We start from the raw sequence: 23,218 nt of genomic DNA on the forward strand, positions 1-23,218 counted from the left end.
TATATATATATATATATATATATATATATATATATATATATATATATCCCAATCAGTAGCCCGAGATCTAGTAACTAAAGAGTTAGCAAAGAAAATATCCCACCACTCTCCTTGGGACAACCGAGAGTTGCTCCGGGACGATCGCTGGCAACCTCCATCTCCCAAGGTTGACAAGGCCTTACCAGACCTCGCTCCACAACACGGCAGACTCAACAGCAGGGAACCTGCACCTCCAAGCTGCCGGAAGGAAAGAGAGCGAAGGCCTCTCCTCCTTTCTTCTTATAATCTGGTTTACGTAAAAATCGTGGGGAATACTGGGTAAATCTGGACCCTTCCTTGGTTACAAACTGGTCACCAAGGAAGGCCTAGCCCAAACCATCACAGTTACTCAGAGCAATATGCTCATGTCAGCCAATGGCTTTTGTAGTCATAATCCTAATACTGTTGGAAAAATGTCAGCAGAGATGAATTGCCTTTTTTTTTAAGGATGTGTTTTAGAGAAAAACAGATCTTATTGTGACAGAAGTAAAAATGACAACTGAAAGTCAAAAGAGAGAATTTCAAGCAATTGAGACTATTGATTTCTACTTGAGATGTTTCAAGCATTGTCTTTCTCTTCCTCTTTAATTTCTCTTCATACTTATGACTTCCTAATGTCTAGGGAATATCATGTTGTGTTAAAATTTGAAAATGTCTTTTCCTGCACTTTCTTAAATTATGAAGATGACAGTAAATTCTCTGTGCTGTTTTCAAGAAGTCATCTCCTAGACCCAGGGAAAACCCGAAGAACATGAGAGGAACCCCATGGCTTCAGATAAAGACTATCCACAAGTGAATGTGGTTGTTGGTTACCCTTCCTTAAAGGGTAAGAACCCAGCAAGAGTATATCTCAGTCTCAAATAGTCTTTCAGCCTTCAACTATTTTCAGCTACTTTCTAAGCATTATATGCTTTGAATGGAAGCACTGGCTCCTTGAAACCTCAAGGAATTCTTGCATCTTCAATACTCTTTGGTAAGGAGTTGCACAGATGTGTCACCTTTCTGTAAATCACCTTATTTTGTTTGTTTTGAACTTGCCTTACACAAGTTTCACTTGACACCTCTACTTTTTGTAGCAGAAGAGATAGTGAAGAGTCAGTCCCTGTCCCCATCCTCTCTGGACCATTTAGACCTGTCTCATGTCTTCCCAAGCCATTTCTTCTACAGACTGGCATGTCCCAGCCGACTCAGTGTTTCCTGGCACAGACACCATTCCAGACTTGGACCATCCTTGCTACCCTTCTCTCAACTTGGTTTCAAGTTCTACATAGTTTTTTCTGAGATGGGAAAAGAAGACTGCACACATTACTGGAGGTGTAAGCAAACTATGAATTTATAGAAGTATAGCGGTTTTTAGAAACTTTTTTTCTCTCTTGTTCTCTCATCTCTGTGTCATCCTATGAGTTTCATGCTCTTTCAAGCAAGACTTAATCTCCTTTGAGTCTGTGCAGAGCCCAGGAAAGATGTGGAGGGCTGGACACATAATCTGAAGTCATGTTACTAGTTCTAACTGTGACTGTGTGATGTAGTTTTGGTAACTCATTTCACTTTTTCTTTTCATGTTCAGAGCACTCATTCTGCTGTGTCAAGGATGACATGTTTCTTTTCAGTATTGACACTGTGAAGAAAATTTTGGTGTGCTGGCAGCCATCAGTTCCTAGCACAGGATTGAAGATGAAAGGCTTTGAAACAGTACTGGGGCTTTGGGGCAGCAGTAGCAGATGGGCGTTCAGGTACTTGGAGCAGCACACTCTCAGAGCACTTTACATGTGCCCTGGCACTCTCACATCGTTGCACAGAGCTGTGATGGCATCGTCCTGCTGGTCCAGCACAGTCTGTGGACTTTTGCACTCTGTCCTTCCTACTGCTGGCACCCAGGCTTCCTGTCCTACTTGCTAGTTAACCCAGTTTGGTTTTTGCTAGTGGTCAACATGGTCACACAAAAAATAGTTGAAAATAGAGTTTGGTAAGAAGGTGGTTATAGGATTGTGATGATCAGTCCCAGGGCTCTGTCAGACAAAGCATGTCAACCTGCCACCTGCCAACAGGCGAACAGCCCCTGCTGGGCTCTCTTTTCTCCATTTGTCCATGGATGTGTGCATGCATCAAGTTGGAATTACCCGGTGATTAATTAAAGGACTCCTAAATCCTCTGATGTTTGCTTGACACACCACTTAGAGATCTCCAGGTAGGGACAAGGATACTCATGCATGATCAAGCACCTGTGATTTCATTACTGAGTGTAATGAACTGTTATATCCATTGAGATGGGGGAGGAATCATGTTTGCTTTTAGCTCATCCTGTCATGAGTTAGCTTGAAAGACAAGACTCTTAACTGCCTTCACAGGTAAGTACCTTCCAAATGAGCTAAATCAGGAACAAACACTGAAGTTACTGCAGCTAGCTGTGAATGGCATCTTGCTAGATTTATAATAAAGTAATTGCATTATTTCAAGTGTCATTATCATTAGGTGCTGGTTTGAGGCATTTCAAATGAATCTGTATTCAAGATCAAAGGACTCAAGTTTTTCAGTCACATGAGGTCTGAAGGACATGTAAACAGATAGGAAATACATTTTCTCTTCCTTTGTTTCTCTTCAGCACGTCGAACCTATAACCAGAGTTGCAAAGGCTGCTAAAATAGCGGAGCGGATGGTAAATCTGAACACCTTTGATGACATTGCACAAGGTATGGCCCACTGAGAGATGCTTCTAACTTAAGCCTGAAGTCCTGCAGGTTAGTATCTACAGCCATAGCAAGGACAAGGTAGAGCAGAACAGAACAGAATAGAAGAGAGGAACAGAGAAAAAATGAGCAGGGCTAGGAACCTACTGACTCACACAAGGCAAGTAGTACAGCAGACCATGGGCATGCAAAGAGGATGCCACATTAGCCATGCTCTGAGCTTGCTGGGGACAGCAGGTCTGGTTGGCATTGCCCTCCCTGTAGCACTTCCCTCACTCATCAGGTGTTTTTTTCCTGGATGCAGGTGCTGGTGACAGCAACCAGAGCTGAGCAGCTCTCTGCTCACATACAGATCCCAGCCACAGCAACATAATCAGTCTTGATGTCATTGTGCAAGAGTTTCACTCTCTCTGCTCAGATTCCTCCTAAAAGGCCATGTCTAGTTCTGTGGGTGGCCTGAGGTCACACCTTGCTCTGGGTTTCTACTTTCTTGTTAATCCTTTGTCTGCTAATCATCAGTTTGATTTTTATTTTTCTTGTGTGTGGGTGGACTTGGTGTAAAATGCATTTTTTGAGCTGAGGTGCTGGTTTGGAGTTAAGACTAAAGAACTGAGAGAGTTTATACACCAACAATTGGGTAATTCAGAGGCTGTGAGGGTAATAGAGTGGTTTTTAAAGCTTCCCTGACACTGAACCATGCTGATTATTTTCTGATTTATTCTCTGGGACTTTTTCCTTGGCTTTTTTTTGGTTTAGATTTTAAATATTTTGAGGATGCCTCAGACGAATTCAGAGCCCAGCAAGGAACCCTCCTCCCACTCTGGAATTTCCAGTATGAGAAAACCAAGAAACTTGCAGTTACTGCCATCTCCTGGTGAGTCTCTTCATTCCAAACTTACTCGCGACTGTTGTGCCCGGGAGTGGAATGGAATGTAACAGTATTATAAGGCAGGGCTGATTTCTCTGGGAACACGGTTTTGAATTATTACAGTCAGTTGCTTGGGCAGCACCTAGATATGCCCAGTGCTACTGTATGCACAGCAAATTGTATAAGGCTGAACGTGCCAGGCTTGTGCCCTTCAGCAGAAACTGAAGGCAGAGCAGGCTCTGTGCAGCACTGGGGGAAAGTGAGTGCAATTAGCAGAGCAAATAAGAGTCCCTTCTTGGAAGCTGTGGTAGATATCTCCTATCTTTGGATGATATGCTGTAGGAATCAGTCCTGAAAAATCTAGAGCAGGAGAAGGGATAGTGACTATATTTTTGACAAGAATTCATACAGAAGAATTAAATCAGCAGGCAGGGAAATGAAAATATCACATATGCCAAGCAGGTAACACCATGGACTATAAAATGCTGAGTTACTGATATCAGACAAGACCTTGATGCATGAATCATAGAATCATAGAATGTCCTGAGCTGGAAGTGACTCACAAATCAAATCCAGCTTCTGTCCCTGCACAGAACAGCCCCAAGAGTCACACTACATGCCTGAGAGCATTGTCAAAAGCTTTTTGAAGCTGTGCTGTGACCAATGCCCTGGGGAGCCTGTTCCAGTGCCTAACTACCTTCTAGGTGAAGAACCTTCTTCTAATATCCAAACTAAACCCGCCCTGACACAACTTCAGGCCATTTGCTCAGGTCCTATCACTGGTCACCACAGAGAAGAGATCAGTGCCTGCCCCTCCTCTTCCCCTCACAAGGAAATTGTGACTGCAGTGAGGTCTCCTCTGTTTCCGCTTCTCCAGACTGAGCAGACCAAGTGACCTCAACCAGTCCTCATACAGCTTTCCCTACAGACAGCAGTATTATTTGTGTATTGGAATCTTGCACAGTTCAGTGCAGTAGGTGTTTGCCCTGCAGTCCACTTCTGCATGGTTATTCCTGGTCAGTCCAAAAGTGATTGCTGATACTTGGAAATCAACTCTCTTTTGTTCTGAGGTATTATCGCTACACTTATTACTGTGAAAAAAACCACTCATCACGAACCTGAATAAGTCCATTCACTTTTTAATGTGCTTCATCCTCCTCATCACTGTCTTGGTTCATACACTGAGCATAAGACATACCTAGTTAGCTCCTGCCTTGTGCTGCCCTGCAGCTAGGCCTCCTATGACTTGTTTGTAGGAAAGTGTGAGGACATTTGTGCCCTGCTAAGGAGGATATATGAAGAGACAGAGCCTTTCAAACCAGGTAGTATTATATAATAAAGTATCAAGCATGCAGTTGTATGAGAATTACAAAGTAACACTAAAATTGGAAGCAAAACTGGGAGAAAAGGCATCTTTAATAGGTAGTTTGTACTGCTGTTGTTCTTGTCTCCAGGAAATAATAACAGAAAGATGGCCTTGAAATTGGAAGAATGACTCCAAATTGCTTTATGTAATAAGCTTTTCTAATTTAATTTTTATTCTCACATTTTTAGCAGTGGTGGTGCATTTAGTGGAAAGAGCAAGAGCATTAGGATGCCTAGGTATTAGCCCAGTGAAAAAAGAGAAATGAAAAAATAAGTGGTTTATTTTATCAATCCATAATAGCAGGCCAGTGAAAACACTCATTAGGTAATTTTCACATACATTCGTTTCACAGAATTGTTACCCACTGGTTGTGCTGTGTGAGCTCAGGGCCTGCAACAGTTCTGACCTTTATCCCATGGAAAACCTAGCTACAGTAACTGTCCACACACAGTAGAGGTTGTAGAGAAGGTAGATGTTTTTCAAGCAAAGGGACTTCAGAAGACACAGTAGATGCCTAATAGCTCATAGTCAGCATTTGGCACGGCACACACACCAACATAACCAACTGAGTGAGAAGGGAATTTCCCTTCCTGATCTGTGGGAATGATCATGAATTCATGAACTGATAACTGTCTCTTGAAGCGTCTCTCATTATTTAATGACAGGTAGGGAAAGAGAGTTTATTGATTTGGAAATGCCTTTATTCTTACCCTTGAAGGATGGAAACCAACATATTCCTGCCTTTTTTCTATCCTCAAAGACCTCATTTTTAAAAGTAAACTTTCCATGATTATGAAATGGATAAGCCAAGAAGTGCTAGAGATTGACATAATGTCTGTCTATGCCCCTTTTATCCTTTTCATCTACTGTCTTGGTTTTCTAATGTTCTGCTTTTTTATACATCTTGAGTTTGGAAGAATTACTTCTATGCAAACTTTACTAGTTTGGTCAAAGAGTAAAGCCTTCAAACTGTTGCAGTCCTGTGAGAAAGGACTCTGAAGTTAATGTGTGAAACACTGTGTGTTTCTGTGGATCTATATGGTTAATCATAAATGCAATCTTATATATATATATCTTCTCATTACAGGAATCCAAAGTACAAGGACCTATTTGCAGTGGGGTATGGCTCTTGTAAGTAATAAATGCAAAGGAATCATTGAGATATTTAAAATATTAAAAAAGTGCACTGAGATCAATTCAGATAATCCTCTGGGGCATGGATTGGACTTCATAGCAAGGAGTCATCTAATTTCAAAGCAGTACATTGAGATTTAACTCAATACAGGGATTAGGCCTTTCTATTCCATAATATAAACATTCAGAAATACATAGGCATAGGCAGCAGTTATTGGAGGACTAAAACATATTTAAAACAGGGTAATACGACACATAAGGAAATTTTTTTAACTCTTCTTCCTTCCTTTGTAATCTGGAGGACAGAGATACATATGGTTTCAAAAGAGTTTAGATCAATTCATGGAGGGACAGTTTGCTGTTGGAAGCATAAACCATCTGATTCAGTAAGTTGATAGCTATGAGTTGCTGGAAGCTATGAGTATGTACAAGGGGACAGACCTGTATTTGCTGAGGTTCTCACAGTATTGAAACTGTTACTACTCAGTATTATTTTAATGTAAGGTACTTAGCTACAGGGACCTTTGGCATGATCCCAAATATGTATTCGTTTTTATGTGTTTTTCTGTGCTCTGACAATGGAACCAGATGGGTTGTCTTCATTTATACTAGTAAGGATTGTGCTCTGTTTGCGATATTGCAACATTTCATTTTCCTTTTAAAATTACATTTTTCTCTTCACTTTCAATCCATCAAAGCTCTGGAAATGTTCCTGTTAGTTGGCCAAGAAGCCTAAATTGGCCTGACACACTTTAATTCAGCAGGCAGCATCTACTGTAAAGAGCAGATCTCAGTTTTTGCAAAAGAAAGCATGGTGAGAAGCTCCAAGGGTAGTGCTTGCCTTGTACAGCGCAGCAAACCCTTCTTGTGCTCACGTGCCTGTGCTCAGAGAGTGTAGGAAATGGGCAGTGCCTTCCCACTGCCAAGCCAACCAGTTGCCAGAGGAGAGGTACAAGCTCAGGAAGGGTAACCTCCCTCTCTTTAGCCTGTTCAGGCAGCAGTTCTAACTTCTTACACTAAACAGGATAGTCATGTGTGCTTGTTTGTTAGTTCTGCCAGGGTCCTCTGTGCCAAAGGCAATAGATGCAAAGGGAGCAGACCCAGAGTCAGTGGCTTTGTATTTAAGTGAACAAGAGATCCAGAAGACTTCTTATTCCATTTTATAGTGGACAGAGGGCATAGATCCTCTCAGCCAGCTGTAGCCAACTAACAGCTAAGAATCTGAGTCTATGCTTTGCTCAGCAGTGGGAGATCAGCACATCCAGAGGGCATCCATCCTGATGTTCAAGGGAGGAGCTAAGTGGCTCTCTGGAAGGGCTGATCTCTCCTCACAATTGACCTAGGCAGAGCACCAAGCCTAGATGTCTGTCCCTCAGATGACTCTAGTGAGGTGAGATAAATCCAGACCAGAGGAAAAAGTCGTGGAGTCGCGCAGGGGCTGGCATCTCTTTGGGTCTGCTGTGGCCATAATTACATCACCAGTCTTTTGTGCAGCAGGCATTTGGGAGCACTGCCAAGACACAAGTAATACATTTGTCCTACTGCCCAAAGTATACTTTTTGAAACAAAAGGTCCCTTATTTACTGTGTGTCAATTTCACTCCAGAGTGGTGAGTTATTTATAAAGAGGGCCCTAGCCTCTTCCTTTCTTTTGTGTTCTATTTCTGCAATTTTCACCAGTGATTTATTAGGATGGGGTTTCTGATGCTAACAGTGTTTCTTTGGCATGAGATAGGCTCTTCTGAACAAGGAAATATTGTCATCGTAATTTGCAATTCAGGGTTTATGCTGCTTGGCTGGAATTAATTTTTATTCCCATCAGGAGGAGCTGTCTTTCTGTTTTTGTTTTTGCATAAATGAGATTGCTGGGTTTCTGGCTAGAGTGACAGCCTGCAGTGCAGGGTTCAAAGAGGCTGTGGCAGGTGTTGGGCTTGTGTTCTGCCTTGCTGATGAGAGCACTATGAATACAAGCTCAGGTCTTTGCAATCACCTCAGTTCATGTTCTAAAGGCAAGTGTGCCTCTGACAACTCTCAGAGTTGGCTTTTTATGTGCAGTACCAACTGTCAGCACATGAGTTGAGTAGGGAAAAACAGTGTCTGTATGGGCAATGTATTTTATCCTACCGTTTCTTTGGATTTAATGGATGTAACTTGCCACCCACAAGGATGTGTGAAGAGTACAGAGTCACACACAAAGCATTGGTAATCTGAGGTATTTGGGAAAAGTATCTACTGAATTCTTCTTAGTGCCTAGTCTGAAATAGTGCTTCATGTAGACAGAAGTAAACCATGTAAAGATATGTACACCGTTCTAGCTGTCTTGTGTAATGTCAGCATGAGCAACGCTGGCACAGGGTCCTTACACTGGTGTGACTGCATCCAAAGTAGGAGTTACTACAACTCTGTGACCAAACTAAATTGGTGTCATGTCCAGACCAGAGCTTTCACAGAGATGAACTGGCACTTAATAGATGTCCTGAAGCTGAGGAGTCGTGGTGGAACAGAAATCATGGAACAGCTCTTGTTGCACTGTCCTACAGCATACAGACAGGTAAACACAGGGAAGCTGGGTGTACTTACCGGGCAGTCTTCTCATTTCTCAAATGAACTGCCCAATGAACATGGATAGGTTTTTTTTTTCCAGCCTCCACTGATTGAGGCTGATGGATGGTCAGTCACTGTAATAAAGATATTCCCAAACAGGACAGCCTCAGGGTGCTTCAGAGGGAACAGGGAGAGGGGAAACTGAGCCAAGAGGCTTTTGCAGCAAGGTACTGCATCTTTCTGTTCACCTCTGTACTTCATAGGCATTTGCAGAATCAGGCACTTTATTTAGAGATCAGAATCAAGCAAATGACTGGTAACTAAACTAGCTCACTCATAAAGGGGAAAAATCATCCTGCAGGGACTGAGAGAATACATATGGAAATATGTCATTTTTTTCCTCCGCTTTTTCAACAAGAAGCCTCAATTCCCTCTGTCTAGAAAGCAAATAGCGGAAAAATAATTAGTAGTGAATTCTCAATCCACCACTCACTCAAAAGATTTAATAAAAATTAAGATCAGCTGCATATTACACCACTTATGTTTGTGTACAGACTGCTGCAATCCCCAAGGACTTCTACTAGGCCATATACTTTGTTTTCTAGCAAAATATTTATCTGCCAAATATGAATTTGAGAGACACAAGTAAGGAATCACAGAATCATGCAGTGGTTTGGGTTGGAAGCATCTGACTCTTGAGTATGTGTGCAGCTACATGATTAAGTTCTACAGCCGGCTTCTCTGCCTGGGCAGTGATGTCTTTACCACATCTCAGCAGCCCAGACTTGACTTGATCCACTTGGTGCCTCAGTAGCTTCTGTGACTTGTCACATAGGATCCATACAGCACCTTTCCATTTTTAATGTATCCCTGTGATACATCAGGAACCATCAGTGAAGAGAACATGTCACCTTTCATTTTCAGGTGGCTGATTATGTGGTGGGGCCTCCTCAACACGTCACCTTCTCCTCCTCTGATGATGATAATAGTCCAAAATTTTTGCCTTGGGGCTTGTTGGTGATGACTTCCAAGATCCCTGGGTGATTGGATTTCCTATCCTGTGTCATCAGAGCAATCCACTTTATGTGGAAGCATGATGTGTGGGAGGGACTTTCCCTTTGAACCTGCAGTCCAGCACTGGTAGCTGAGGTGCCAGGAGGAGCTGTGCTTTGGTGCCAGTCACTTCTGAAGCAGCTCAAACCCCTTCATAAGCTGCCAATATCTCTTTTTCAGCTGAGGTTTAATAGGCCTCCTTTGTATTCCCAACTCCAGAATGCCAGGGGCCATCCTCGAGTCTCCCCACATACTTTTTGCCAGACATTCCATGAAGGAACATTCTCCCTGGCTGTGGTGTAGAGCACGTTTTTCACATCTTGTCCTGACTAGCCCAAGGGCTCCTATTTAATTTGTTCAAAAACTTGTTCTTGTTCAGGACCCTGCTTGAAATAATTCTTCTCCTGCGTCACTTGATAGAGAGGGCTTACAGTCTGACTGTAGTCTGGGATATGCATCCTCCAAAAATCCACAGCACGTAGGAAAGCCTGTGTTTCCCTCTTGCTGGTTGGTGGGGACGTGGCTGCTATTTTGGTGATTGCATCCATTGGAATCTGATGACGTCCACCTTGCCATTTTACTCGTAAAAACTGGATTTCCTGGGCATGTCCCTTGACCTTACTTTGCTTTATGGCAAATCCAGTCTTCTGGGGCATCTAGATTCTATCTTCTCTCTCAAAAACTTCCTCTGCTGTATTGCCCCACATAATGTTGTCATTAATGTACTGCAAGTGTTCTGGAGCCTCACCCTTTTCCAGTGCAGTCTGTATGAGTCTGGATCAGTGGCCTACACTCTGCTGCTAAAGGCATGGAGAAAAACACATTAGCAATGTCGATGGTGGTACCATTTTGCTGCCTTGGACTTTAGTTTGTACTGAATGAATGTATCTCTTCCAGTCCCATGGCCTTCTGCACCTTCAGGCTTCTTAGATGGTCTCAAACCTGATCTTCTCCTATTATGGGCAGATTTCCTTCCACAAATACCTGTCTTTGGATTCTGTGAATTAGATGGCATGGCTAAAGCACTTGCTGGTGAAGACCAAAGCAAAAAAGTTGTTTGTTACCTCAGTTTTTCCCAGTCAGATGTAGCCAGGTTTCCCATTTTACTCATTGAGGAGCTACAAGCTTCTTTCCTTTGTTGTCCTACATACTCAAAGAAACCCTTCTTGTTATTTGTTATATCACTAACCAGATTCAGCACCAGCTGTGCCTTGGCCTTCCTGATCCCCTCCTTACAATCTCTCTGTAATCTCACTGAAATGTACATCCCTGCCTCCACTGCCTGTGTATTTTGGGTTTGTGTTTTAGTTTGGCTAAGAGGTCCTGAGTTAGCCAAGCTGGCCTCCTGCCTCCCCTGCTCAGCTTCTTGAACATCAGAATTGAGGGCTCTTGAGCCCTAAGAAAAGTGTCTTTAAAATGTCTCCCAGCTCTCATTTGCTCCTTTAGCTCCAAGACCATTTTCCCAAGGGATCACACATATTAGTGCTCTAAACAGACAAAGTTTAGGCTCTGGCAGCAAAACAGTTTTTAATCCAGCTAGTATGTGGTCTGTTAATTCCATGTCATCTAAAATCTTTTTATGTACTTAACTGAATGCTGAATGAATACATTTATGTTTTTATTAGCACAGTTATTTCATCAGTCATCCTCACAGGAGGGATGGCAGTTTTGACAAGACATTTACCCTCTCCTTAGGCCTAGGGATCCAAAGTGAGATAACTCAACAAGACTGGGGTCCTCACAATGAAAGAATCTCACTGCCCACAGATAAGGCCTCTGATCAGTATTTCATGTTAACTACTCATTAGCTGCTCTTGAAATGTAAATAAATCCTTCAAATTTTCTGTGACACCTCAGTCAAATTATGGAAATAACAATTTAGAATCACAGAATCAGAGAATGTCCTGAGTTGGAAGCAACCTACAAGGATTATAGAAGTCCAACTCCTGGCCCTGCACAGGACACCCCAACAATCACAAATCACACCATGTACCTGAGAACATTGTCCAAACACTTCTTGAACTCTGTCAGGCTTGGTGCTGTGACCACCTCCCTGGGGAGCCTATTCTGGTGTCCAGCCATCCTCCCAGTTAGTATCATGGGCAAACTTGCTTTGTGTACCTTCCAGTCCTGTGTCCAAGCTATTTTTGAAGCCATTGAAGAGAACTGGGCCTAAGATGGAGCCCTGCAGAACTCTACTAGTGGCAGGTTGCCAGCCTGAGTGACCCCATTCACTACAACCCTTGGTGCTCTACCCATCAGCCCCCTTTTCGCCCACTGAATGATGTAATTATCTGTCTGTGTGCTGGACATTTTGTACAGAAGTATATTTAGGGAGCTCAGCTCTCTGAAACTTACAGATACATTAGAAAGTCATAAAAAATAGAGCTGAAAATAATTTCAGAGAGTTATTAGTCCATCTACATGCAAGATAGTACTTTATTTAAAACATGGCTTTGAGGTCTAAGCTTAGTCCACCTAATGATGATTGCAAGCACTATAATTCCTGTCACTGTTGACAGCATAGCCCTTATAGATGACAAGCAATCCTTGCAACAAGGACAGAAGTGTACGTTTGAGAAGGAGAACCTTAAAAGACTGAAAACTTTGATTTAACAGTATAGACTGCAGGCTTAAGGAGACTCAGTGTTACAAAATGTGCCAGGTGTTTGTTTGTGGGTAATTTTCTTCTCTGCAGCGGTAGATTTAGAGGTTGTGATGCAGGAAGATAGTCTGGAATGGATTTACATAACAAGCTGCTGTTAAATTTGGTATTTTCTGATGAGTGACCAAAGAGCTTTAAGTAAAAGCCCTAAGTGGATTGAATACTGCATAACAAATTCAGATCTTTGAACCAGATCACAGAAAGTCTCTTCTGAGATGTTTATGTATTTAAGTTATGTTCCCAGAACAGGCAGAGAAGACTTCTGGGAGCAGAAATCCCTGCTAATCTTTCTCTAACCTACATGAGTTTATTTTTATACTGGGAATAGAGATTGAAGACCTTGTCAGACAGAGTAAAAGCATTTTGTATTGCTTAGATGAAATTACTTGTCTTGTATAAGGCTATGTGCACATGCAGTTCATGTGAGGGAATTGCTCTGGAGAGGAGTGGTCTGACAGGTCCCCAGTTGCGTAATGGGCTGTGTGGTGGACCAGGTCCAGCAGCAAGTTCCAGCCTTTTCTGACCCCACACTGAAGCTATTGAAGTTTTCTGGGTCAAATACTACAAAAGGCTGGTAGAGATTAATGTGGCCCACACACCTCGAAGAGAAGTTCATATTGCAGTCTGGATTCAGCTTGCTGTTTGGCATACATTTTTATAAAGCACTAAAATGCTATGACAGATCCCAGCTTTGGGAAAATATCTCCATGTCCATTCAGAGTCATGTGCCCAGCATGCAAGTTGATTAAATTAAACACATTTTCAATGCTGAAAGACACATGAGGCTCTCATGTTTTGGTAAGAGGTTTGAGAACTGCATTGTACCAACATGATGGCTGACTGTTTCCTTTTAGCTATGAATGTATTTTTTATTGACATTTTGATATTTGTACTGTAAATTGAAAGACTGTCACCTTTTGTGAATCCTGGTGATGCCAGTTATAATGGTAATTGGTACAAGAGTTTGTGATACTTAGATATCAATATTGAAATAATGTTGAGGAAAAAAAAGAAGTCAATCACAGAAGTAAAACATGATTGCTTAGTTGCCAGTGATTTTAATTGATTATATTTTAAAATTTAAATTATTACTGTAAGGGGATATTACAATACAGAAAACAAGCATCAACAGAATAAGCACAGAGGAGAATCTAAAGGGAATATGTCTTGTTTGTGAATTGCTGTAGAACATTTGTATGAGCACTGAGTATCCCCACAATCAAAATGGAACACCCTGGAGGACTTGGACTTGCTCTGTACTAATTTGAGTACTGTTTGTGCTATGTGATTTTTTAATAGCTGTAAGGAATTTTCCATTACTACATTGTATTAATTAAAAGAGGCTGCTGGGGAATAAAATAGGAAATAAAATGTAGCAATCAGATTCCTCTGAGGCAAGCATATCAAAAGTCATTAATAACTAGGTCTAATGCTAATTTATTATTATATCCATGAAATCAGTTCTGATAAAATGTTTTGATGAGGCAAATATCTGGGAGGTGACAAGAAATGGAACAATCAGATCAAAGAGCAATTTAGATCCCTTTGTAGCAGAGTAGAAGGCATCACTGTGTTACAGAGAAGAATTTGAAAAGAAATTGAAGCCACACAGCCATTCAAGGGGAAGCCCCATTTTGGGGAGGAATGATTTAAAAAATGTCTTGTAAAGAAAACTCAGTACTGTACTGGACCAGAGTTCCTTGGCTCTGTAGAGAAGGACGGCTGCAAAGGAACTGAGAGGCTAAAATAACTTTTTAAAACAGTTTTTAATTTAGTGCTGAAATGACTGCCCTGCAAAGGCATGATCATCACTGGTGACGTGCCAAGGGGAAGGGTGACAAACTGCTGAGAGTTCAAAAAAGAATGTAAGAACGACGTAAGAGCAGGATGACTGACCTGGGAAGCAAATTTAAGGCATTTAGTTTGTTCAGCTTGTCGAAGAAAAGCTTATTAGGTAGCTGGATTGTGGTCTGTTAACTCCCTGTACTGGGAAAGCAGATCATGTAACAAAGGGATCTTTAATCTGCCAGACAAATGATGTAACAAGATCAAAGAAAAGCTGGAGCTACATGATTCAGGCCAGACAATGTGTGGCTTTTAATAGCAGATGGGCAATTGAGACCAATTAATTTTGGCATGTGGTAAATTATCCACCTTCTGGAAATTTTAAAATGTGAAAATTTTAAAGACACGATATTTGTTTTTTGAGTTTTGTTTGGTTGCAAACATGATTTCTTCATTTAAAGCAAGATTTAATATAGAAAAATCTTGTATTCTTGGTATCTTACATTCTTCAGGTGTCTGATTTATTTATTCTTCTAACATTTTTAGGTTTTCTTTCTGCCCTGTCTCATGTTGGAGGCTTTTAAAGTTCATTTGCAAAAACATCTATATCCTCCTCCATGGTCTGACAGTCTTTGAAAAACCTCCCCAGTGGAATCAGTGTTAGAAATTTAAGCCATCATACATCCGGTATATTGAGATAACTCATTGTGGTCAATTAAACATAATTACACTGAAAATTACACTCTAAAATCTGTTTTCTGGATACCAAATATCTCTTACCACATATACAGGGAGTGTAAAACTGACAGGACCTATTATACTGTCAACTCTGTTAGTGAATATAACTTAGTAAGTGTAATAAATTAAGTGAATCATATGAAAGATTAATTTTAGTTGGAGACTTAATTACTGATTTTCAGTATAAATTCTGTAAGCTTTGACTAGTTTTTCCTAGGCTTAACCTTTTAATTCATGTAATTTTCCATCAACTCACAACATCATCTTTTGCTGTAGCATTTTGTTAAGCATGAAATAGTAAAGAGCTCTGTTGATATGTTTGGGGAAAAAAAATATACTAATGGTTTTCTAGAGCCTGGGGATCAAAGGAGCTGCTCAGCCATCCTGTTGTGTCTCCAGTGCATTGCAGGGCATTAACTTCCATCCACTTACCTCTCTGTGCAGCCCAGTTGGTTTGATTAGTGCGCTTTTGTCCTCAGGAGACTAAACATTTCTGTGCCATAGTCTTACCTGTTCGATAAAACTAGTCTGACACCTTCCTTTTCTCAGCTTTGTCCCTGGAAATAGCTACATTTAAGTTACTGTGGGAATTCTTTTTTTAGGATTTGCACAACAGAAACCAAACATAGGTAAGTTAACTCACTTTGTCATCAATGTCAAGGCAGTGGTCTGGTGAGGAAAATCTGCTAAAAGTCTTTCTAACCAGTCCCTGCTGAGAGACCCCTTGATTCAGCAGAAGATGGTCAACAGATATTGAGGACAGGAAAAACATCTCTACACACTCTTTCTCAATAACATAAATTTTTGCTCTATTTTAAAGATTCATTTTCTGACATACAGATGTTCTATGAGGTAAACACTGTCTGGTTTTGTATTTTGCATTCCCTCCAAATACTACGGTTACATTATCATCATAGCTGGACTTTTCCGTAGCAAAAGAGTTTGATTCCTGAAATCAGCTCTACTTCTCACATTCTAGTCTAAGTAGTAAAAAATTTGCCACGTCCTAAGGCTCTGGTGGCCCTGACCATCTTTACCAGCATCTCTTCTCAAGAGCAGTGGGACGAGCCTTGGCTGCCCCCTGAGCCCCTGTACCACTAGCTGTGTTATTGTGCTGGAATATCAGCTCCCCATCGTTTAGGGAGCAGCCAGTGATTCCTGCAACCAACCCTGACACACATCCTGTTTCCCCAATTACCCAATGTTTAGGTAGATAAATAGCGAAGTAAAATCTGGATAAAACACAAGCCAACATTACTTAGCTGTAGTGTATTTACTCATGCCAGATACTTAATTATTTTTCCATTTTACCTTGTGCTTTAAAGGGCTTGGTTTTCTTCTGTTTGCTTTATGTTTCGTAGTTAAAACCTTGATACAGGGTACAAAGCAGATTTCCTAATCTGAGTGCTTTGACTTCTCTGTGAGAGATAGTAGTAGCAATCCAGCCTTGATTTAACTTTTTTTGCAGTAGGCTTTGAGGATGAGGTTCGGTGACATGGGTAGATTCAAAAAGGATAGGTGTTTTTAAAATTCCTTTCACCTTACAATGGTCCAGATTTATTTGTCGCTTTCTTCAGAGGAATTCCAGAGTGTCCCTGCAAAGAAAGACTAAATGAATTGATTTGTTTGGCCTCCATAGTGCTCTGTAAGTGTATCAGAGCTGATGAGTGCCAGGAGGCATAAGAGCTGTGTAAGGCTTGTGCAGGCACGTGTGTTTAAGGGAGAATTTGGTATGCTGTGGATTTGCTTTGGTTGCGTCCTAGGGGAAGGCTCTGGATCCAGTGACCTTGAGATGTTTTTCCACTTCCTCTGTTTCTGAGATGTGGCTGATGTGGTTGTGAAATCAGCCACACAGATAAGGAACACCACTGACTCTGTAAGGCTTATTTATTAGCTAATGCATACTTTCCTGCGGTTAATCAGCTATTAAAGCTCAAAAGTTTTTAAATCCTTGTTAAGAAGATAGAGCTATTGTTAATCTGTTGTGAGTGGAGGAATGCAGCCTCAGTAGTGAAGTGTTGCTGTTGAAAAACACAACGATCCTACAACTAATTTGTACAGAATTCTGTTATGGTTTTTTAAGTTTACTGTTGCAGGCTTAGATACAATTGGGTGATTGGTATTTTTCAGTTGCATTCAGAGTCTTTTAAGCTAAGGAGGTACTTCAGTAGTGAATCCCTGTGTGGAGGCTGTAATTTGGCAAGCAGTTCCCTTGGAGTAAAAGATGGGAATTTCAGGGATCTTCTTTGAAGAATCCCATGGAAACTGGCTCTACAGGGTAGAGGGTTCTGAGAGAGTAGGTTGATATTCAAGGATTGCTTCTTCCAGGCTTAAGAACAGTGTACCCTGATGAGCAGGAAATCAGGCAAAGAGACCTGTCATTACTCAAAACTCTTGTCATTACTCCTATGTAAGCAGGAAACACACAGGAGATGGAAGCAGGGTCTGACCACTTGGAACAAATATAGAGACATTATCAGAGTAAGTAGAAATGAGACAAGGAAGGCCAAGGACCATCTGGAATTAAATCTAGCCAAGGATGTCAAGGACAACAAAAAGTCTTCTTCAAAAACATCAATAGCAAAAGTAAAACAAAGGATAATGTGGGCTCATTACTAGATGGAGGGGGGACCCTTGTAAGAGAGGATGTAGGGAAAGAAGAGTTACTGAATGCCCTCTTTGCACTGCTCTTCACTGACAAGACCAGCCCTCAGGAATCTCTGACCCAGAAGACCAGGGTAAAGGAGTGTTCCTTTGGTCAAGGAGGATTGGGTCAGACAACGCCTAGGCAAACTTGACATCCACAAATCCATGGGCCCTGACGGGATGCGTCCAAAAATGCTGAGGGAACTGGCAGACACCATAGTGAGGCTGCTCATGATCTTCTTTGAAGGTTGTGGCAGCCAGGAGAGGTGCCTGAGGACTGGAAGAAAGCAAATATCATCCCAGTTTTCAGAAAGGGCAAGATGGAGGACCCAGGGAACTATTGGCCGGTCAGCCTCACCTCAGTCCCCAGAAAGGTGATGGAGTGCCTCAATCTGGAGGCCATCTCTATCCACATGGATGACAAGAGGATGGTCAGGAGTAGTCAACATAGATTCACTAAAGGGTCATCATGTTTGACCAACCTGATTGCCTCCTATGATGAAACAGCTACCTGGATGGATGAGGGGAGGGCAGTGGTTATTGTCTGCCTTGACTTCAGCATGGCTTTTGACACTGTCTCTCGCAACATCCTCATAGGCAAACTCAGGAAGTGTGGGCTGTATGAGAGGGCAATGAGGTGGATCGAGAACTGTCTGAACAGCAGATCCTAGAGGGTCATAATCGGTAGCACAGGGTAGAGTTGGAGGCCTTTCATTAGTGATGTCCCCCAGGGTTCAATACTGGGCCCAGGACTGTTCATGTTATTCATCACTGACTTGGAGGAAGGGGAAGAGGCCTCTCAGCAAGTTTGGTGATGACACAAAGCTGGGAGGAGTGGCCAATACCCCAGGGAACTGTGCAGCCCTTCAGAAGGACCTGAATAGGGTAGAGGGAGGGACAGAGAGGAACCATATGAATTTCAGCAAAGGCAAGTGCAGGTCCTGCACTTAGAGAGGAATAAGGCCATGCAGAGGCTGGGGGGCAACCTGCTGGGAAGTGGCTCAGCAGAGGAGGAGCTTGGGGTCCTGGTGGGCTACAAGTTGTCCCTGAGCCAGTAGTGTGCCCTGGTGGCCCAGGAGGGCAATGGTGTCCTGGGGTGCATTAGGAAGAGCATTGCCAGCAGGTTGCAGGAGGTGATCCTACTCATCTACTTGGCCTGACCTCATCTGGTCACATCTGGAGTGCTCTGTCCAGTTCTGGGCTCCTCAACACAAGAAAGACATGGAGCTCCTGGAGCAGGCTCAGCAGAGGGCTTTGAAGAGAATTAAGGGACTAGAGCGTCTCTCTGATGAGGAAAGGATTAGAGAGTTGGCATGTTCATCCTGGAGCAGAGACAACTGAGAGGGGATGTCATTCACGTCTGTAAGTATCATGTCTGTAAGGGAGGTGTCAGAGGACAGAGCCAGGCTCTGCTCAGTGGTGCTGAGCAATAGGACATGAGGTAATGGAAAGGAACTGATGCACAGGAAGTTCCACCTGAACATGAGGAAGAACTTCTTTCCTGAGCAGGTGACCAACTCTGTCCCAGGGAGGATGTGGAGTCTCCCTCACTGGGGATACCTAAGAACAGTTGGCTGCTATCCTGTACCATATGCTCTGGGATGACCCTGCTTGAGCAGGAAGGTTGGACCAGATGAGCCACTGTAGTACCTTCCAACCTGACCCATTTTGTGATTCCGTGGTTTTGTGTGTTGAGAGGGTTGCTATAGAAAACATCATAGTTTCTATCCTGCAATGTGGAATTTGCTGCAGGAATTTTTAATGTGCATGTGGCCATGTGGCTGAAATGTATTGAATATACCAGCTTGAAATAATTTTTTATGTCTTTCAGATGTAATGCTAACATACTGTCAAACATACCACTCCAATCAGCTTGTTTGGGGTAGATTACCTTATACTGCTACAATACTTCTGTGTCTGTGCACTGAGATGAAATTATCTGTCTCCTCTAACTTAGATGTGGAAAAGATAAATCACTATATGTGAGGTTTGCAGAGCTTATTATCAAACATTCTGTACTGACATTACTAGCAGTGGCAGTACCACACTGGCCAGATGGGCTAGGTATTAGCTCAACTTCCACTTAATTTGCTTTATTTCTTAACTTAGTAGTACTGGGCACTGTAGAGAGATCTATATAGAGAACGTAAGTTATACAGCACTGCTATATGAATCAGCATGAGCAGCATCACTGTCAGTTGAACCCCAGAATCATGTTATAGTACAAAAAACTTTCAATAAGAACATGTATCATAAAGCATGCAAAATTTCCTCTGTGTAACTTGTCTCTATTACCTGATCTGCCCCTTGCTACACTGCATTCCATAGCCACTCTGAAAAGCAAGGCCATGTATGTAAATAATTTTTGTTACAAACCACTATAGGTAAAATATCTCTGTATTTGTATGTAGCAACTCAACAAGTATATTAGCTAATAATTGTTTCTTTTGACAGATGCCCTTAAAGCAAAATAAGGTAGATTACTAAAGCAGTCTGTAGGACAGAATTTAGGACACAGGGAGTGATGAAATACATATATTTTTGTCTATGATAAAAGTAGTATGTTTAAAATTGTTTGGGATGCAACAGAAGGATTTATGATGTCTCAGCAGAGAGTTTTTTGATGTATGGAAGTCGAGAAAACAAGAACTCTAACTAGGTAATACTAATAAACATTGAGAGTTCATATTGCAGGAAATAGTTAAATTTCATTTGGAAGTTAGGAAATTTTTCCCTGGGTATGGCATAGTATTGCCAAGTCCAATCATTCAAAGACTGCAAGGCATCATCAGATTATTACAAATTAAAAGACTTGACTTCTTTTTACTTGCCCTGTGTACTTCCTTTTTAGTGTTTTAAAACCTTCCTTTATTGCCACGAGGGCTAGCAGTGTTTTGTTCTGAAACAGAGGAGAAGCAGATCTTATGTTTAAATAATAAAGCTGAGACTTCAAAAAACCCCTTCCTGTTCTTGCAGCACTCCTGATTTCAGGAAACTGGCTGCCCCATTGTGGCTCCTATAGGTTGCCTTGTACAACACTCTGAGTGGTGTCTCCTCATGAAGGTAGAGGCAGTCGTTCCCAAATAAATGGACTTAGAAAAAAATCTCAATGTGTTTGTGTTTATGCAAATCTTGTGACTTGCAACTTCTGCATTTCATGTGTCTTGAGAGACCAGCTTGCAGGTCCTCCCTGATCCCTGGAATATAATAGGAAATCCCTGGTAAGTCACAGGTCTGCTACAGCTTTGCTAGTTTGATGCTCCTTGCTCATTTTCTTCCTTTAAAGCCCTTTAGTTGGTTTGTAATTAGATTAAATTGTTGTTGTGGCTGAGCTATTTATGATTTTTAATGTAATTTTCAAAATCTGTATTCCCACTGAGAAAAACAAATTAAGTTTTGCAAAGGCAAGTTTGGAATACATATTCAGATTTGCAAACGGGTTTTCAAGATTTTCAACCAAACCTCAAGCCCCAGTGGGATCACCCATGCTTAAAAGGCTTCTTCTTATATGCCTCTCGTACTGCAGGATCTCTGACAGCCTCTAATCCTTCCAGACTTCACAGCATGCTCTGAAAATTGCAATTTCCTTTTCCTCTTTGAAACAAATTCTTATCATTTCTTGCATATGGTATTACAGCTGACAACACGTAGTCCCAGCCTGAATACTAAGACTGCAATTTTGTTTCTTGAGTTGTGCTACAGTGTATAAATTAATTCAATTGAACTTTCAAGGTAGATGCCACCAAAAGGAAATCTCAATTAATTTACTAATGACAGTCAGTTGGCATTGTGTTCTGTGCTGACCACCAGCTGATTCACATTTTTACAAGCTATTGTTTTCCCAATTTGAATTCTATGATTTCTTGAATCGTAAACTTTCTCCAAGCCTCACTGAATGCTGTTTGCACTATTAATCATGCATTTTGTCTTTTACTTAGCACATTTATTCACATAACTGCAGAATTAGTTAAGAGAAAGGGCAGATTGTGACTTCCAGATGAAGTGGAAAAATAAATTGTCAGTTTGGGCAAACAGCTGCATATCAGGAATTCTGAAAACCACATGTAATGACTGAGGTACCTGGGCAATGAAAGCTTTGTGCCAGTTGGGATGATTACCACATCTTACTGGTATTTTCAATGTTGGGTAGGACAGATTAATCAGGCAATTAAAATGCTACCAGGCTGTATTCTGATTTCATGCTCAGATTTACCAGGGTGTCTGGCTATGAAGTTATATATCTAATTTCTATTCACATAAACAAGTTTAGAATCAGTCCATTGTTTTCATTGAGAAGGTATTTGATGATGTCTGCCTTCTGAATTACAACATAATGTTTTTCCTCGTTTGTCGAAAGGAACTTTTAATTAGCTCATGCATTTGATTTTGATCTTTGGCTGTTGCAGGTTTGGTTTCATACAACAAGTACGAATTTAAAGAGCTATATAAAGTCATGCTGGAGTGGGCTTCTAATTCTCTGTATCAGAAGAGACTTAATTCTGCCTAACAGCTTCTGAAAAATGTGTGGCATTTTTAAGACCAGTGTCTTAAATCCCAAGAGGATGGGGCTCTTATCTCCTCTTAAGCAGCTTGTCTCAGCATTGTCAGACTCACTTGCTGGAGAAATCCTGCACAAGTGCACCTGACACCCCTTGCCAGAGGGTTTGTTAAATCTCCAAAACTGAAGTTTGCAAGTAAAGGGACAGAACTTGGGCTGGAAGCCAGATGAGGGATTTCCCACTTCAATCAGGTGGGCAAGTAAGGACTTATCCTTCCTGGAGAAGAATCCCCTTTCCAATGATGGATGTGTGGATGTGCATGCAGAGGACCTTGAAGCTCATCATAGGCTATGCCCTACTGGTGTCCCTCTTTTTGGAGAGAGCCTCTTGCAAGGGAACACCTCTTCAAAATAGGGTTCTATTGCATGAAAACATCCACAGAGGACCATCCATGGGTTAATGACCGGTCTTGTATTTTGGTCCTTGTTGGGGCATTTTTGAAGGACACTGAGTACCAAGGAAGCAGAGCTCTTTCCTACTTCAACTGCTGTCCCCTGTTTTGACTGGCAAAGAGAGGGCTGAGGACTTGCACAAAAACTCTGAGGATGCTCCAGCATTCTCCCTTTTGTGTGCTGTGTAAAGACGGAGCAGAAGAGAATACCCAGTGTATGCCCTGGAAACTGTGATAGCTCCTGTCAATCAGATGTCTACAGATTGGATCTCTGGGAATGCTGACTTTGTATGGGCAGAGTGACCGGTGAAGGCATTTGGTATAGTACCACATGTGTTAATGTTGGCTGGCATCCCCTCTGTACCGTAAATATCCCTATTGGATAGTGGCAGAGTTCTAATTCTTGCATGTGTTCATATCAATTTTACTTGCTTTTTCTAATCAAATATTTACAAACAATCCCATCGTACTCTCTGGCACCATGAGGCGGCTCTCTGAAGGAAACCATTAATTTTCTGCTGTACAGCATCAGTTGATTAGATACTTTGTGGAGAAAGAACTGATATGAAATCACAAAAATGAAAACAGCAATACTCCTGCCAAACACTGTAGCCTGTTGCTACATGTTGCTTTCATTCATCAGCTGTTTTTATTTATTTGTCTGAAGCAATGTTAGTGAATGAATCTTATTGGAGAGTTACAGAGACTGTGAAGCAGGGCTCTGGAGCACAGGAGCTTGCCTTT

At 41.6% G+C, this 23,218-nt stretch overlaps 1 protein-coding gene across 4 annotated transcripts in view; it reads left to right on the top strand.

Annotated features, from left to right (window-relative positions):
- The window catches only part of DNAI1 (dynein axonemal intermediate chain 1), a 142,086-nt gene that overhangs the window by 30,073 nt on the left and 88,795 nt on the right, over positions 1–23,218 (top strand). For all 4 annotated transcript variants that reach the window (XM_027665390.1, XM_027665388.1, XM_027665389.1 and 1 more), the window contains exons 10-12: positions 2,642–2,729; positions 3,483–3,600; positions 6,048–6,091. In XM_027665390.1, coding sequence (XP_027521191.1) covers positions 2,642–2,729; positions 3,483–3,600; positions 6,048–6,091 — 250 coding nt within the window. The remainder of the gene's footprint in view (positions 1–2,641; positions 2,730–3,482; positions 3,601–6,047; positions 6,092–23,218) is intronic.

The sequence above is a fragment of the Corapipo altera genome, unplaced genomic scaffold (genome assembly GCF_003945725.1).
Source record: "Corapipo altera isolate COAL_440 unplaced genomic scaffold, ASM394572v1 61045, whole genome shotgun sequence".
NCBI classification, from domain to species: domain Eukaryota; kingdom Metazoa; phylum Chordata; class Aves; order Passeriformes; family Pipridae; genus Corapipo; species Corapipo altera.